At 39.3% G+C, this 18,174-nt stretch overlaps 1 protein-coding gene across 1 annotated transcript; it reads left to right on the forward strand.

The window, feature by feature from the left end:
* The first annotated feature begins 1,619 nt into the window (after positions 1–1,619).
* gss (glutathione synthetase) lies at positions 1,620–13,401 on the forward strand. Its single transcript, XM_053425292.1, has 13 exons — positions 1,620–1,838; positions 3,342–3,483; positions 4,309–4,454; positions 4,584–4,659; positions 4,997–5,136; positions 5,528–5,644; positions 7,188–7,268; positions 7,592–7,666; positions 7,752–7,821; positions 9,290–9,484; positions 10,473–10,554; positions 11,229–11,418; positions 12,625–13,401. Exons 2-13 carry the CDS (start codon positions 3,352–3,354, stop codon positions 12,746–12,748), a joined length of 1,428 nt encoding a protein of 475 aa, XP_053281267.1. The 5' UTR covers positions 1,620–1,838; positions 3,342–3,351; the 3' UTR covers positions 12,749–13,401.
* Positions 13,402–18,174: the final 4,773 nt, after the last annotated feature.

An 18,174-nucleotide genomic window follows, 5' to 3' on the forward strand; every position in this document is an offset into this window, starting at 1 on the left:
TGTCCTATTAGAAAAGCTCTTGCTCCCTCTGTTGGTTTGGAGGAGGCTGACAATTTCGGAATCACTTCCTGGATGGTTTGTTCACGTTTTTTTTTATATTGTTATCACAAATTTAATTATTTTCTTTCCCTTCTTATTTTTTTCCCTCACAATTCATATGTATTCATAGAAGATAAGATAAGATCAACTTTATTGATCCCAAGCTGGGGAAATTCCTTTCAAAGTCATAATGAGGAAAACAAGAGAAATAAATGCAATAGGATAATAATTCTAATTTCAAATAAAAATACAGAGAACATGTACATACTATACACCTTTCACTTCAATTTAGTTTTCCCAAAAAGATTTGACAGTATTCTTTATTAAGATGACTTTTCACACCAAAACATCTTCCAACATCTGTTTTCTTTACTGTTTCGAGTAAAGCTGTCATCTCAGAGGAAAATGGTATTATAAAGTACCAATCCTAAAGCTGTGAAGCTGTTATCTAAGAGTAATGCTGAACCATCTCCGCTTTGATCTTCTAATTTGTCTTTGAATGACAACATGGGAAAAAAAATAAAAAATTCAGTGCATCAACCTGGAACAAAAGGATCAGATCTGTCTTATAGAAAGACAGCATCACCTAAGTTACTGGAGACAGTTCATCTCAAACACCCTTGAGAGAAGAAATTGGAAATTTGCTCTTCAAGATGTTTCATTAAAAACAAACCCAGATGCCTATTTGAAATGTCTCCATCAGTGATAACCTTGCTCTTTATGTGACCCGGATGCTGGAACACTTCCACCATTGTTTTGGAACTGAGTCTAAAGCCTTCTGTTATATTCACTATGTTATTTTATTATTTTTCCTCACTATTTGTTTGGCATTGTCTGTCTGCAGTTCAGGAAGAAAATCATATTATACAAATATTCAAAACATTTGATAACTGAAGACTTTTTGAAAGATTATTTAAAAAATGCAACAATGGGTTCATATCATTCATGTTTTGAAAAGCTGATTTGTTGCTTTGTTTCCTTGAAGGGTTTTGTTTTTTGCTTTAATGATAAGAGAATATAATTCAAGACAAGATAAGATAAGATAAAACTTTCTTGGTCCCACACAGAGGAAATTCACTTGTAACATCAGCCGATAGTCAGAATGAGGTAGACAAGAAAGCAAATGATTAATAATTATAAAAATTATAATTATAATCTAATAAAACAGCATAGATATGTACATATCATATACCTTGCCTTGATGATTTAACACGTGGACAGGGACAGTGGGACACAGATGAAAATGTGCTTATATTGCAGTATATATTTACAGTTTTAATATAGACTATCCCTCACAAATAAATAAACAATTAAATAAATAAATGAATAAACAGATTATTACTACACAACCTCCAAAGCCTTAAACAGCCTTAATAAACTTAAAGTGTGTAAAATGCTCAACCTCTGGCAAAGATAGACATGAGCCACACACGTTACCTTGCCAAGCTCCTCGGGCTACATATATCTATGGATACAACCATATCTATGGATACAACCCCTAGAAGCTGGAAATCCACTTCCATTCCTGAGAGTTTTCTGTGCTGCCTGCAGATTGCTGTAGGCGGGTGCAGGGCCACACCGACCAATCAGTGGTGGCCAGCGCCAGGAAGTACACCATCTCCGGCTGGTCTGTATGGGTCTGTCCCTCACAGGTGGCTTCCTGGCTCCGAGTCCGTCCACTTCTTGACGGTCCGTCTGACAGCGTCACTGCAGAAAGACGAGCGAGTTGACAGCAGAGTGACCCTGTGCTTCAGAACCGGACACACCACTCTGACCGAGGAGACCCGGAAGCCCGAAAGGTAGGAAGCTAAGTGTGCTAGCTGCCACCACCAGCCACTGGATCCACTCTGTGGAGGGTGCTGGTTTATCCGAATGACCAGTGAGAGAGTTATTTCTCCAACTACTTCAAGTGGTGACATTAGTTCAAAGATGAATCGTGCTCAGTGTATTCGAAACGGGTTGGAATTGTCACAGTGACGCAACCTGTGAGGGAGCTGAAATCACACTTCTTTTATCTTAATTATAGTGTTATAATGAAAATAATATAATATGTTGTTCAGCTGCAGCATGTGTCTCATATCCAAAATAACAGGTGAGCTTTGTGACATGTCCTCTATTTCTAGATCAAGTGCATCAATCAAATGAAAGGAAATGTCTGAATGAGCGAGAGACAAATGAAAGCAGCTGTTACCTGCTCCGAGTCTGAGAAGGGCTCATGAAACAGTGCAGTCCGATCATTTACACTGTATACTCACTTAATAACTTTAATAACTGTATTTATAAAGCACCATTTAACAAAAAGTTCTACACCACTGGTTAAAATACAGATGGAGGTACATAAATAATAGTCATCATAATGGTAATAATAGTGATAAAAGACCAAGACACGACACAATGTAAATTCAGGAATATGTCTTCTGAAATATGTAAATCAGTTATGTGACAAATTAATTATTTTCAATTTGAACACAGAACTACTTTTTTTTTTTATGCAGCAATGATTTAGGTCATTACATATTCGGTATGAAACGTGGCTTTATTTAGTCAGAAACCTAAAAACTGTCATCATGTGAACGTTTTTCTTTAATGTGGATCATGTGAGTATATGATTCTGTACCTGGGGATGCTGAGCAGGGCTGTTCAAACGGGTCAGATCAGTCTAGAGTTTAGTGAAAAATGCTAAACTGTTAATGTGAGTTGAGAATTTTTAGCACCTACATCTCAATTCAATGCGTGAATAATCCGATTGTATGAACGTGTTAAAATAAAAGACCTCTGTTGATGGGATAACTTACTGACATATTCCTTAATCAAAAACTCACATAATAATTACTACAAATATCTTTTTACAAAGTTGACATAATACATAATGGAAAAAACATTGTCCTCATATTTTCATTATATGACTTTGTGTATGTTGCTGGAGTTGCAGAAACCCCCCCACATATGATAAGCCCAGCCCAGGCAGGAGCTTGTCCATCATTAGGACAAACCACATACGTCTTTTAGGGCCCGACAGTCAACAACTTTATGAAAACAAATTTAATTTCACTAGATACCGATTTTTATTTGGATCTGCACAAAATCCTGGATTCGTCCCCTAAACTAGTTCCTCTCACTGTTCAGTTAGACTTGATGAAGCCTCTAGGTAAAGTCCAGTCACCCAAGTACACATGTACAATACCTGAAGATACCATGACCTGGATGAATGACAATCTTCACAGACCAGATATTATGTTATGTTTTTGTATTGGACTATGGTTCTGTCTTACCACGGACTCTGACTGCTCTTTAAATCGCAGGTGAATCAGAATGGCTCAGGGGATACCAGATGAGGTGATGATGAATACTGCACTTATAAAAGACTTGGCAGAAGTGGCCAGAGATGCAGCACTCCAGCAGGGTGTCCTAATGAGGATCAAAGAGACTCCCAACTCATCTGAGGTGAGAGGGGGAAACACACACATTTTAGGATACATCCAGACTACTACGTTTTCATTTGAAAATGCATATACATTGCTACGGATAAGCCTGGTGTCCACACTACCTCAGAGTCATAGAGCGGCTAAAACAGAGAAGTTTGGAAACACTTCTGGCTGCTTTCTAGTTTGAAATCCCTTGGGCAGAGTTTTAGTCTGGAGGGGCAGAAACAGAGTATGGATGTAGCCTTAGTTGACCAGCACTGGTTGTGGGTTCTGCCAATTCAGAGATCCTCTTTCCACAATTTAATACAATCTAATACAAATACATACTTTTTAATTGGTTTGCCATATACAGATTATTTGATCAAATACTTGTGGAGGAAGGGTATGTCTACATCCCACCCACTCTCAGCTGCAAAATACCATGTGAGCATCGTAGTTCTAAACCATATCGTCTCCGATATTCACTAAACAAGCTGTAAGGATCATCATGTTAGGTAATGTTAGATGACATCTAAATGACAAGAAAGCCAGACAGATGAATCCAACAGTGTAACACATCCAGTCTGAGAAGGGTCATGAAACAACAAAGTCAGATAACTTGCATTCTTTCTGTGATTATACAACATTAGCCCCAGCCAATGAAAGAGCACATAATACCGCTCCAGCGGGTTGTTGAGCCATGGCTGTTGAAGCAGACGTGGTCATGAAGTCATGTCAGGAATTTGTTGTGCTTCATTCCTAATGATCACTTTCCTCTCATACCGTGTGCAGTGGTTTTGTTTTTTCGATGAATGGTCTTTGGATGTCAGCATTCTATTCTTACACTTTCCCTCTTGTTTTTCAGTTGGTGACTTACACTTCATTCACACTCTTCCCCACGCCTGTGCCTAAAGCTGTGTTCCACCAGGCTCTGGCAGTGCAAACTCACTACAACAACCTGGTGGACAGGATCAGCCAGGATCCAGACTTTCTGCAGGAAGCTCTTGCTAGGTAGTATATGACGCTGCTATAATGATGGTCTCCTCAGAATTTGGCAATACACAATTTCAACTAAACACCACGTTATTGTTGAATTGTCTGAGTGGGTCTGTTTTAACTGAGTGAAATCATTTTTTTCAGCACCATCGCAGTGGATGACTTCACAGCGAGGTTGTTCAAGATCCATCAACAGATCCTGAAAGAAGGAAGGTCTCAAGTATGTACTTAATACATTTTTACATTACTTTTACACAATTTTTATTTTTCAGTTGCCATGTCATGAAGAAATAAAGCAGGAGGATCACACACAGATTGCAGCATTTTTTCTTCTTTATCCAAACACCGTAGTATTGAATTAGATTTACTTTGATCAGCGGCCAAATGATCCTCTGGACCAATGTGTTTGTGTTGACTTCATGCAAATATCCTGCCTGCATCAATGACGTGTAGAAAAACGCAAAGCACCATCCAAACAACAAAAGATATTTCATTCACTATGCAGAGGTGCGTGATGCATTAAATGTCAGTGTGATGTTTCTTTGCCTTCCTCCCAGTCTATTGTGTTGGGTCTCAATCGCTCTGATTACATGCTGGACCAGAGCGAGGACGGGACGTCATCTCTAAAACAGATAGAGATCAACACCTTTGCTGCTAGTTTTGGAGGTCTCTCATCACGCACGCCAGATTTACATCGGTAAGTCAGTTGTTAATTTGTTCCTCACAGATTGTAGTTTATTATTTTGCTGCAATTTACAACTGTTATGGATGGTCATGCATGATAGATCACCCATAAGGACTCAACAGGCTGTCAGATTTAGCAAACCGGCAACCATTTCATGATTAATGCTTTTCCCTTTGTCTGATGATGGACCCCCGCACAATCAAAACAAAACTGAAAGCAAAACCATCTGCCCTGTAACTGATTTGATTATGCTACTTGAACATCAAAAACTAACTGACAGTGTGTTGTTGCTTAAATTAGATGAAGAAATAGTTCCGTAGACAAAAAGGGGAAATAATATGTTTCCCTACATTTTTGCTCTGATTAAAAGATAACCATAGGTTTCCTTTATGTTCCTCGACAGACAAATACTTAAGGTAGCCGGCCGCCTGGAGGAGAGTGAACGCATCCTCGACAATAATCCTGCTGCTGGTCTGGCTGGAGCAATTGCTAAAGCCTGGGAGCTGTATGCATCAGAGGGGTGAGACTATATTTCAGTTTGTAATCAAGCTACAATGGCATTCAGAAGTGCATATACCGGTCCCATTCAATTCAATCAGGCTGCAACAGATTTCACATACTCAGATTTCAGTCCCCTAAATGTGCCATTTCTCTTGGAAATCAGTTAAAATGTTCAAAACTCAAAATGTTAAAGAAACTGGAAAAACAAGTCCCCAGGTTCCACCCATTATCCGGATCCACACCAAAGTTGAATGGGCTCCTACCTGATTCATACTGCATCCCTTTACCAAATGGTGTGGTAATCTGTCCAACAGATTTAGCATATTCCTGCAATCAAACCAACAAACAAACATACTTGGGGTGACATTAATTACCTCCTTAGCTTGGGTAATAATCAATACTACGTTAAAGTGCTGCGTCTCAACTTTTGAAAATGTTTGTTCATACAGGAAGAACTGTAAATGAGGTCAAGGTCTTTCAACTCATAGAACCCTGTAATTGCAAGGGTTCAAAAGTAGCTGAGCATGTGGTTATGAAATGATGCTTGAGCAACGCTAAGGTTGGACTCATAGCTGACATGTGCATTTTAGATTGTGGTGGAGTGGTTTCAATACGAGGAGTGAAGAGAAGATCATGGTGAAGGAAGATAAATAAAAGTGCGATCGAAGTGTTCTAAAACTGTGCCGAAAGGAAAAAATAAAAGGTAAACATGGTGGCAGATTGAGAACAGGTCTCGTGGAAGAGCAGAAAATCATTTGCAAGATAAAGAATGAATCCATTCATGATCGCACTACAAGCTGAGAATGTTCCTCAGGGCGTAGGCGGACTTGTTTTCCTCCTGGTGTTTAAGATAAGACTTCCTGAATAGAACCTCAAGACGATGAACTACAGTTTGCAAACCCCCGGTGCTGCACAAAACCAGAAAGCCCAGGCTGCATTTCACACAAACACTTGTGGAACAAAGTTTTAACGACTGAAGAGACAAAAGTTAACCTCTATCAAAACGATGTCAAGAAGAAAACCTGGAGGAATAAAGTTACAGCACATGGATTTAATATAATTTGGGTATCTATGGACAGGTCCCAGATATTCAAGTCTAAACAGACAGACTTCTCCTTATTGTAAGAAGCTTCCTGTCAAAATAAATTCAAGAGAGACCTTTCCTTCCAGGGAAAGGATCTGTCACCCATGACCTGACTATAACCTTTGACAACACCGTGTTAGCCCCCACCCAGACTGCTAGGATCCTGGTTTTGACACTCGACAGTCAACTCCTCCTTTCCACCAGCATTAGTGCAACAACCTGCTTGTGTAGATACATGCTGCACAACATCAGGAGAATACGTCCCCTTCTTAATCAGAGGAGGCGCAGGTTCTGGTCCAGGCTCTGAAATTGTACTCACTTGATTCTTGTTGTTGTGGGTTTGTACCCTCATGGTTGAATGCACTTATTGTAAGCCGCTTTGGATAAAAGCATCAGCTAAATGAAATGTAATATAATCCAGAATAATGTTCAAACTAGTGGTGATGGTGCTTTACGGGAGAAATGTTTGTCATTACAGAGCCATCGTCATGTTCTTGGTGGAAGACACCCAAAGAAACATCTTTGACCAGCGATGTATTGAGTATGAACTGTGGAAGAAGTAAGTTGCTGGTACTGAGGAGGAAGCTGTTCCCAGTTACCTCAACCAACATTTGATATAAAAGCAATGCAATTTAAATGGAAAATGTAGAAATGTCTGTCTGAAACTATCTGTGATTTCATCTGAAGCATCTCTGGTTGTTATGGCTGCTTTGGCCTTGTGCCTTGATTCACATATTTCCCTCCCATAGCTTTAATTGCCTTTTTTCTGTATTTTATAGATTTTTTTTTTATTTGTGTTAAAAAGAATGTAGGCATCATTTAGTTGGAAGTGGAGCTTTGGAACGCACATTAAACAGGAAGGCTGATCTCATTGTGTTTCAGAAACATTCCCACAAGAAGAAAGCGGTTTGACGATGTTTGTAAAACAGGATCACTTCAGGACAAGAAGCTTTTTGTGTAAGAAGGATTCTTTCAGTTACATTTATGTTCATGAATTTGAAAGTTTTACTTACCGTGGATCCACATCATCTTTTTTTTACAGTGATGGCCTGGAGGTTGCAGTGGTGTACTTCAGGAATGGCTACATGCCTCAGAACTACGTTTCTGAACAGGTCTTGCTTCATTTCTTTACTCCTAGTTTTAGGTGATGTGTATGTGAAGTGCAGTCAAGATGGAAAACCTAGTTTTTACTTCTCCATATTAGTTACAAACCCTAAAAAAGTGTCACGGTAAAACAAACTGCATGTGGGTCTGCCAAAGAACAGGTGAAGTAAAGACAAGTGCAACAGAAACAAGAGAGAGAGACCCAAAAGCAAATGCCCCAGGGTGATTGGGGCTGTTACAGTGAAATAAAACAATGAGTGGAACGAGGCTAATGCAGGAACAACCAACACTTTGACTCCAGATGTTTTGGTTGACTGGACGTCCCCTTTGGTTCTAGCTGAGTGGTGCTGGGCAAACAGCTAGAAACAAAGAATCTTAGCACATGGTGACAAACCTGAGATTCTAATTACACACGAAACTAAATGGCTGACAAGACACAGGTGCTACAGACAAGTGGAGGGAAAATACACAAACACAGGAAATAAAACTGCAACAAACAAATGGTAATTTAAAAATAAAATAAAAAGTTAAAGCAGGAAGTTTATACAGGGATCAGATCATGACATTATTTATATTCTAAGAGATTGTCACCTCTTTTTTTTCTTCGCTGCTACTCTTTCACTTTGGACTTGTATTGGCAGAATAATGAATTGCCATGATAGAAAATTTAAAAACAATCAATTATGGTTAATTATGTTATTTTTCCAAGCAAAGCTGTTTTGTCTGGTCTATTTTGTTCACTTTTACCATCCTGAATGCACTGAAGGACACCCTGCATCTCTACATTATGAACAGTAAACTCTAAATATCTGATGAGAGCCACATAAGTCAATATTGATTTAGATTTTTGAAGCAAAAGACAAAGTTATTGGGTCAGAGTTTGTAACAAACACACAGCTGAATTGAAGTTAGTGTAAGTCAGATTTTATTGTGACCGATGGTCGGGTTATCTACTGCATAGTGACCACACATCACAAGAATGTTTCTTTTGCGGATGCGCTTTTGAAAGTGCTGATTGTGTGACCGCGTGTTACTCTCCTTCATTCTCCTGTCAGTGTCTATCAGTCTGAGGTCACATGATACCTGCCCCCTGCAACGAAAAACAAACAGTGTTCATGCTCTGCTGGCCAATGGGCCCTCTGCTTTGTCAGGAATGTCCACCAAGAGAAAACAGGCATAAAAAATATCCCCAAAACTGTGTAAGCCCTCTTGGACCCAGTTGGAAGAATAGTTCATGCAAACCAATGCTGATTGTCTCAAATATAAGGATCCATAAAGGATATTAGCAATTGTAATGTTTTTTGTAATTTTTTATGTGATGTCTGAACATCACATTTTGCAAATAGTGGTCAGTTAAATAGAACTTTCTTTATGAGGGACATAAATCAGATCACATGATTTTCTGCCAAACTGTACTATGATGTGTAGAGGTGGGCCCGCATCCAGAATCAGATTTAAGTTGTTTTCTTATTGTAGTACTGGGATGCTCGTCTTCTGATTGAGCGCTCCCTGGCTGTGAAGTGTCCGGACATCGGCACCCACCTGGCTGGAACCAAGAAGGTCCAGCAGGTGCTCGCACAGCCTGGAGTTCTGAAGAAGTTCTTCCCCGACCAGCCTCAGGTAGTGGAGCAGATCAGAGCAACTTTCGCTGGCCTCTACACTTTAGACATGGTAAGTGAGTGACACTATTAAGTTGAATTTGTATAGGTTGCTGTGAAAAGGTGCCTCAATCTAATTTGGATATAAGACAAGATAAGCAAAGTGCATTTTATAAATGATGATAACTTTTTCTGATTGAAAAAAAACTACCGAAACCTACCTGCCCCATATGAAAAACAATGATTCCACAATAAGAAAGAAACTGGGCGTCCATGGGAGAGCTGCAAGGTGCAAAACACTGTTGACCAAAAAGAACACCAGGCTCGTCTTGCTTTTCCCAAAAACATTATCATGACCCCCCCAAGATATTTGGGATAATGTTCTGTGAACTGATGAGTGAAAAGTAGAGCTTTTTGTAAGACATGGGTCCCATTAGGTCTAGCATACAGCTAACACAACATTCTACAATAAGAACATCATACCATCAATCAAACACTAGTGGTATTGTGATGGCGTGGAGCTGCTTGGCTTTTAGAAGCTGAATGACTTTCCATCATTGAACCATGAGTATTGCTCTCAACCAGAAATTCCTGAAGGAGCATGTCGGCCCATCACTTCTTTACCTATATATAAAGCGCAGTAGGTTTTTGCAGCAGGAAAATGATCCTGAGCAAAAAGGCAAGATAAGTTGGTCAGAGTTCCTCCACATTGATGCACAAGACTCATAGCAAGTTATTGAGCATGTTAAATGTCAGTTGTTGCTCCCAAAAGTGACACAACAATTATGATTTGTTGGGTAATTACATTTTCACATGGCTGATTTAGGTTTTTAAGAGCTCTCAAGGAAATGTCATTTAAAAGTTATATTCTGTCGGAATCATTTAAATGTGACAAATAGAAGTTATTCGAGAGCAAATACTTTCACAGTACTTGAGAAAAAGTATATAGTCATAGCATATTTGTCCTGAAAAGTTAAACTCTAATTGTCTATGCTAATGCTGTATGTCCTGTCATGGTTTCCTTTCCTCATTAATATCTCTGTTGTCGTTGTTGCCTAAAGGGCCCAGAGGGTGATCAAACAGTAGCGATGGCTCTGGCAGCACCGGACCGGTTTGTCCTGAAGCCCCAGCGAGAAGGAGGAGGTGTGGTTACACAAACGTCTTTAAAATGAACAAATCCTAAAACCCCTGACTCCTTACTTGTTATGATCTGTCTCCTGCGGACCCAAAGTGCAGAACACAAACACAGCAGGAAGATGGGAGTAAACAATTTTTATTTCTCATTAGTTGGCACTGGGGTGGGGGTGGCAGGCAGGGGGGATCCAAAGGTCCTGGCAGGGTGAGGCCGGAGCAGATTAAGGTGAACAAACGAATGGTGCGCAGCTAATTCTGTGGAAAAAAGGGAGCATGGGGTCAAAAAGCATCAAAAAGCATGAGAGGTGAAATCACAAAGCCGCGATATGTTACCACTGCTGAGCTGAGGTCTTGTAGACTGAGAGGTGGCGTTGATGAGAAGATGAAGCTCAACCTCACAGGTATTCAACAGGAGGCCTCTCCAAGCTCCAGGTAGAAGCCACACAGGAAAGGAGAAACAGTGGGGGAAGGGAAAACACAGAGCACAAAAAAGGACAATATTCACCTTTTCTATAAGCAAGAGTAGGGAATATTTTCAGAAATAGTTTTTGGTCGTATATTCGCTAAAACTGAGTGCATTTAGTACATGAGATGGAATATCTCTGAAAAAAACGGTTGAGAAAGTATTATGTTCGTATTTTTCCATGGTTTATTGACACATTTTTATAATGCTGTTTTCCAAGGTAATAACATCTATGGCTCAGAGATCTGCAAGATCCTGGAGGGAATGAAGGAGCCTTCTGAGAGGACGGCCTATATTCTGATGGATAAAATCCATCCCACCCCCTCAAAGAACTACCTGCTGATGCGAGATGCTCCCCTCCAGATCTCTAACTGTCTCTGTGAACTGGGAGCGTTTGGAGCATATGTCAGGTATGTGTTCACAGTTTCACTGGTATAAAAAATATTGTTGGATACTGTGATAAAACAGGTTGCACTTTCGGAGCTAGTCAATTCATTTCAGCTTCAACTGCTCCTCATTACCTCAGAACATGCGTATTGTTAAGATAAATTAAGCTATATAATTCTAAGTTACTTAAGCTGCTTTCAGACATGCACTAAACTCTGGAGATCCTCTGGTGTTTTTCTGGAGGACGTGTATGTGTGAACCAAATGTCCAAGTGAGAACCTCCGCCTGGCCCCCTTGTATAGACTCCACAGAAAGTCCAGAGGTGATGATGTGAGAACACAGCAGGAGATCCTCTGCAGGATTCACCGCAACCGTTCCTAACACTTAACAGAAACCAAAATGATGAAAACAATAACAATAACAAATATTTCAGGAAGGAAAAGCGGAGTCACACACGTAGAAGACAGGCGAATATATCAAGAGAGTCGACAAAGGTGTAGATGTGATGTAATAAATTATATATAATGGGATCCCTGCAGTTTAATTAATACGTTACATCCTGCCTCTGTCTGCTGCCCCACCCCTCATCTGAATCCACTGGAGGATTTGTTGCTGTTGTGAACGCGTCTGAGCAGAGAACCTCCTGCTGTGTCGTTCTCCACAGAACCTCCGCAGCTCATGTCTGAAAACACCTTTAAAGGATTAGGAAATGTATTCTAATATCACACTCACTGGCAATAAGTGCAGCGAAGACTCCTGGTCTCTGTAACCCTTGCAGTATTAGTTCCTCATGTCAGTGTGAGACAACATCTATAATCCTTGATCTGCAAGTTGGCATTATCACATATTTCCCACTTACCCAACACTGCATGAGTACTACTTATCTAAAATACATTATTCTATATTTATTCACACAAGGTATGAGAATAAAACAAGAAACTTCTCCTTTTTGGGTTTTGAATTCTAATTTTGGTAGATTTTTATACTTTACACATAAAGTGAATCACTTGTTAGAGAGCTGCAGTTTTACTCTAGTTAGTGTGTGGAATCAAGAATATATTTAAATTCTGTTTCCAGTATAAAACCCTTAGTTTAAGATTTATCAATTAAACTTTATTAACATTCACGTATGTTTTAGATGGGACTTGCACACTCACAGCAGCTATGTTAACCAACCACATTGAATTTAAGCTTGTTTTACTTTATCGTTTCTCTTTGTTTGCTTCCAGACGAGGGGAAGACATGGTGATGAACGAGTGTGTGGGCCATCTGCTGAGGACCAAGAGTTCGGAACACGCAGATGGAGGCGTAGCAGTGGGAGTCGCTGTGCTGGACAATCCTCTCCTCTTCTGAGAAGTTACTCTTTTCCTCGCTGGGCGCATTCTAACTTTGTCCTCAAACAGCATGAAAAGAATGAGCAAATATGTCCCAGACATATATATATATAAATGTAACATATATATATATATATATATATATATGTTACATTTATAGCTATAAACTGATTTATGAGGACCAATTTACAGTTTTTACATTATGTCTGTCAAAACTGCAGGGCTGCTCTCAAATACACTCTCAAGGGTTTAGGGAAGTTATAATACTTCGTGCTGGTAAGTGATTTAAAAGCATAATTTTAATAGAATATTCTCACTCCAGCAACACGTTAGAATTCCATAATTTTGCAATAAATGCTGATATGGGGACATTTATGGGATAATGTTAACTGTTACTGTATCACTTCACAGTAGAAACATTGTAAAGTTGGACCAAATCACCACCTTGTGGTACTCAAATGTTACTACAACATGTTCCAATATGTTGTGAACCAGTGTGGCCACCCCCTGTTATTAAAAGGTGGTTAAAAAAGGTCTTACAACATAGTTCAATACAATTTAACACAGCTGCAGCCTCCCACTGATACAGTTCTAGTTTAGGAAAGCCCATGTTAAAAGGAATACTCTCAGGATTACTAGTTTAATAAAAAATAAATGATAAAGTGTCCTTAATTAACAGCTGTCTGAGATTTATTTCACTATTTTTATCACTTGAACTATGGATTATCATTTCTACTGAAAAGTGAAAACTGCAGCTAAAGAAAATTGAATGTCCTATTAAAGTTTCAGGTCCGTTTTGAATTGAGATTATATGACCTGTGCTGGACTTTACATACAGGCCACACTGTGGATCCTTTGAAAGTAAAGTGACACATATTGTGACCTGCTGTTCCATATAATAGAGTTAATCCTGTGATTGTAACAAATTGCAAGAAATTGCTAACATATGATGAAGGAAATGATTAAAAAAACCCACTGTATTTTCTCTGGTGTATTAATATATGTATAGGTTGGTAACAGATGTTACATTCGTGAATCTGTAACCACTCCACTCCCCATCGGCCTATTACAGCAAAATATCATATCATGTTGAGTGTCCTGGAATAACAGATTCCTGTAAGAGCAGTTCACAATAAGAATATTGCAGACACTGAGACACAATGGCCATGACTGGTCATTCTGACTTCAAGGGTTAAAGTAAGCATTATGAGTTATTACAAAAATAAGTCAAATGTTAATTCATCAAAATGTGTAAATCAAATGCCTATTTGGAATTCGACGGCATGCCTATTAATGTTATAACAGAAATAATCATTAACGTTCAAGGAAGACAATTCTCCTTTAGTTTATTTGATGGAGACTGTAGGGGACTTAAATAATGGATAGGGGTCGCCAAGTATCAGAGCCTTATGTATATCAGAAATAAATCACTTGGAAAGAAATACAATTTTTTTTTTATTGTTATTTTTTAGGTCTTAGCCAAAGCTTACTCAACAGACTCAATATATGTTTTGACAGTAAATTAAAGCTATGTGTGTCCCCCTTCCCCTGGGTTATAGGAAATTTGAAGATAAATGTGTAAAGTTAATCAAACAAGCGGAGCTATGAGGAAAGACTTCACTACCTGCTGGATATGAAGCTTTGGTTATAACAATGAAGCGTGTTGACATTACCGGTTATTCCTCAGACTGGTCTGACCTCTCTGGGACCCTATGTGGTCAAAACCAAAAGGAAAAACCCTCATAGGTGGTAGGGAGCAGGAATCAAGATGGAGTAAGGGATTCGCCCCGGAAACACCAGAAAAAATAACTAGACAAGCTGATCACTTTGGTGAACATATGTTTACAGAACAGAAACAAGCTAATTAAGATGATGAAGAGGAAAAAGTGCCCACACAGTTGTGGGCAGATCTCCCTTTGCGGAGTTGTAGAGAGAGCTTGATAATGGGGGTGCTGAGACCCCACATGATGAGGAAAAGCACACTTCTCCTCAGGGCCATCTGCTTTTGGGGAATTTGAAAAGTTTGTCATCTGTCAAAGAAGAGGATGTATTAGTTAAGTAAGAGGAGAAAACAAACTGCCTGTTGAGAGAATGTTTGGAATAGTTCATCCATCAATTGAGAAAAAAGCTGAGGTGACCAAGGTGAGTGACCTTTATCAGGAAAATGTATGGCCATCGACAGGGGAGTAGCAGAGAACAAATCACATCTCATAAAACACATCTCATTCCCAAGCAGTTATTCCTTTAACCCACATGTGAGTGTAAGACTGAAAAAGTCTTACTCTAAAGTAAAAGATGATCAGATGTTGAGTTTATGTATAAATTCATTTTACATTTTTTCAACAGCATTTAAATGATTTGATGATTGAAATTGAGTCATTTAAAGGTTCCGTGTGTAGAATTTAGTGACATCTAGTGGTGAATCATAAAGAACTCAAAAGGTGTTTACTTTGTCCAATAAACACCTGTCCAGTGTGGGCTACCTTAAAAAAAATGGCGGTCAAGAAGACCCGCTCCCGATGTTAGTACCTCTGTAAGTACCTCTTCCAACCATACCTTGAATACAATTTTGAAGCTAACAATTTAGTAGCACCTAAATGGCCTTTACTAATAGCACTCTGTAGTTTAGCTTTATTTTTGAAATTTTTTTACTTTCTTGATTTTTCTTGTTCTGGGTTTGAACCCTTGGTTTGAATGCACTTATTGTAAGTTGCTTTGGATAACAACTTCAGATAAATGAAATGTAATGTAATGTAATATAAGTATTTAAATATAAAGGGCCCATTCTAGATTGTAAAGAAAACAACAATCTGTACAATTTAGATGAAACACACTAGTGAAAACATCACTAGGATTATTTTATATTCAATTTCCGCCAGTAGATCCCTTTCACTTAAATCTTACACACTGGACCTTTAAAGATCATGGCTCAAAGTTTTTAATATGAAAATGCATCAGCTGTATTTGCATGACGTGCAATGTTGATGTCATAATATTTGTCATTTCTGAAATCTGCAAATCTGTCTTAATTTGAACTGCGTTGGTTGTGGGGAGAGCCAGCCTCTCACATTCTGATGGAGAGCTCACCTCTGTTTGGTATGGGATAAGTTTATGGAGCCAGCAGTATAGACACAGAAGCCATGTGTGTCTCATTCTCTAATTCCAGTCCCTGTTCTGTGATGACTATTTACTTCTCTCTGTTTGATAGTGTTAGAAACTGAGTGTATCTGAATGTAGATATTTGAAAACTAAAGGGAAGCTTGCATTTTCACAGGCTGAACACAAGGTGGCAGCATAACCAAAGGCATTTAGGTATACCAGGATCAAGATTTAAAATTCAAGAGCCCTGTTCTTGTGTCTTTTGTTTCTGAGTACGGAGGATGTATCGTATCTGGTCCCCCGCGCATAGTCAAAATATTTAATCTCAAAATAAAAAAAATTTACTCCAAGGAACATATAAATACAAACAAATGCACATAAAGAAAGCATACATTCAAAAAAAAATATCGCTAAATCGCTATGGAAAAAAAAGGGAACCCCAACCACAAGGACCCATCCCACAGATCCAGGAGACAGATCCTTCCTGAGGATCACTGCAAAAGGTCTGTGATGTTCATTAAAAAGTGAGTACCAGTCCTCTATAGCTATCCTATATAGAAGACTGGTATCCCAATAAACATTGACTTTGCATGTAATATCTGCAGGAAACACTAAAGTTAATTCACTCCTCCAGCCAATCAGAATCCAGACTGGTACAAGAACAGGATCATATTTTGCTCCCCATCATCCATAACAGTCATAGAACTCAGTCTTTGTTATATTGTATCATCTCTTATATAATATCCAATCCAGTACAATCCAGTCGCACTATTTCTGTTATTTTCTACACCTCCTGTTTTCGTTCTTCTTTGGTGCTGACATGAGAATGTGACACATCTCAGGTCATCCACCAGCGATGAGGGTCAATGTCAGCGACGTCTGTCAGCACCGGAGAATCTCCCACAGGAAACTACCAGAGCAGCAAAAAGCAGCTCTGTATTTTGTTCCCTGATGCTGTTGGGCCAGGGAGAGGGTGGATGCAAAGTTACAGATGAGAGTATTGGTAGTTAACTCAATCCCTTTTCTGTGTTCAGGTCATTATGGAAAAGATCAAATCAACCGACTCAAGTGTCAGTCGACACATTTTACTTTACTCTGGGCTGTTGTGTCCATTCCTTTATAATTGTTTACGATATGATCTAAAGCGATTGCACATTTAAATTGTCTGCCTGGGCCAAAGTGAGGATTTGCGTTCCTCATTCATATTTTATTAGATTTGTGGTCAGGTTAGAGGAACGGTTCAGCAGAAACTTTGTAGAACTCCCTGAACTCAGCAGTTCCCTGATTTATTTCCACTGCAGATCCCACTACTCAGCTCTAAATCCTCATGAACCAGCTCGAGACTAAACTTATGCAGTGTAATAAGCCAGTTGCACAAGCGTTGGCCCAGTTAGCTGGTGACCTGTCTCTCTGAAGTGTTAGTAGAGGGTGTGTGGATTAGAGTGTGGGAAAGAGAATCAAAATGTGGGTCATGGCAGGATGGAAGTAGGTCAAAGTCACCCTGCTCTTTCATTTGCATAGCGCAAACACACATAAGCAGTTCCCACGAGTAAACACTTGCAGACTGTGGAGAAATCAGAATCAGAGTCAGTGTGATTGGTTGCACTGTGGTGGGAGGTACTGGGAGTAGTTCCGTTACCATTATAATTAAGCAGACTGGTTGTTATAAAGACAATGTGCTACTCATAGCTGTAATGTTGTGGTTAATGATATAAATACCACTTAATAGTTGTACAAATAATAATAATGATGCTGATCTGTGTCAGATCTGGATCCTGCAGCTGTTTGGTCTCAAGAGAGCTTTTGGTGATGAGGGCCAATGTACTGTAAATAATAACATGTGATCTCCCTAACAGAATTGTTATTCCCCTGCCTGCTGCACCAGCCCCTCACCTGAACACTCCAGAGTTGTATGTGTTGTTGTAAATGTGTCTGAGCGGAGAATCTCCTGCTGTGTTGTTCAGGTGTGAAAGGAAACTGGAAAATGGCTTTATTTAGATTATGATTATTTATTCAGAGCGTCACAACAATCCAAACATTATATTGTATTTATTTGCTTGTTTGTTTATTTCGTTTGGGGGGGGGGGGGGTCGATTATTTCAGCATAACACTGGAGGGAAGTAGAGAGAAGACAGGAGACTTTTTTTTAGGCACATAACACTTGCTGCTAAGTTTCTCCCACTTCCCCCACACCCATCAACAAGAATAGCTGGAAGTAAAACTGATGCTGTCAGTGACTGGAACATGTGTCCCCCAGCCCTCATTGTACCTTTGCCTTTCACATTCACTGCTAAGGCCACAACTCCCCGTTTCCTGTTGTGGTATCACTGTTGGGTTCCTGCTCTG

Source organism: Pleuronectes platessa, chromosome 6 (genome assembly GCF_947347685.1).
Source record: "Pleuronectes platessa chromosome 6, fPlePla1.1, whole genome shotgun sequence".
NCBI classification, from domain to species: domain Eukaryota; kingdom Metazoa; phylum Chordata; class Actinopteri; order Pleuronectiformes; family Pleuronectidae; genus Pleuronectes; species Pleuronectes platessa.

Excerpts from the sequence above, each read along its gene's own strand:
- gss (XM_053425292.1), top strand. The coding sequence starts at position 3,352 with ATGGCTCAGGGGATACCAGATGAGGTGATGATGAATACTGCACTTATA. Across the intron at positions 7,667-7,751 it reads CAGGACAAGAAGCTTTTTGT|TGATGGCCTGGAGGTTGCAG; the intron begins GTAAGAAGGATT and ends TTTTTTTTACAG. Across the intron at positions 7,822-9,289 it reads AGAACTACGTTTCTGAACAG|TACTGGGATGCTCGTCTTCT; the intron begins GTCTTGCTTCAT and ends TTCTTATTGTAG.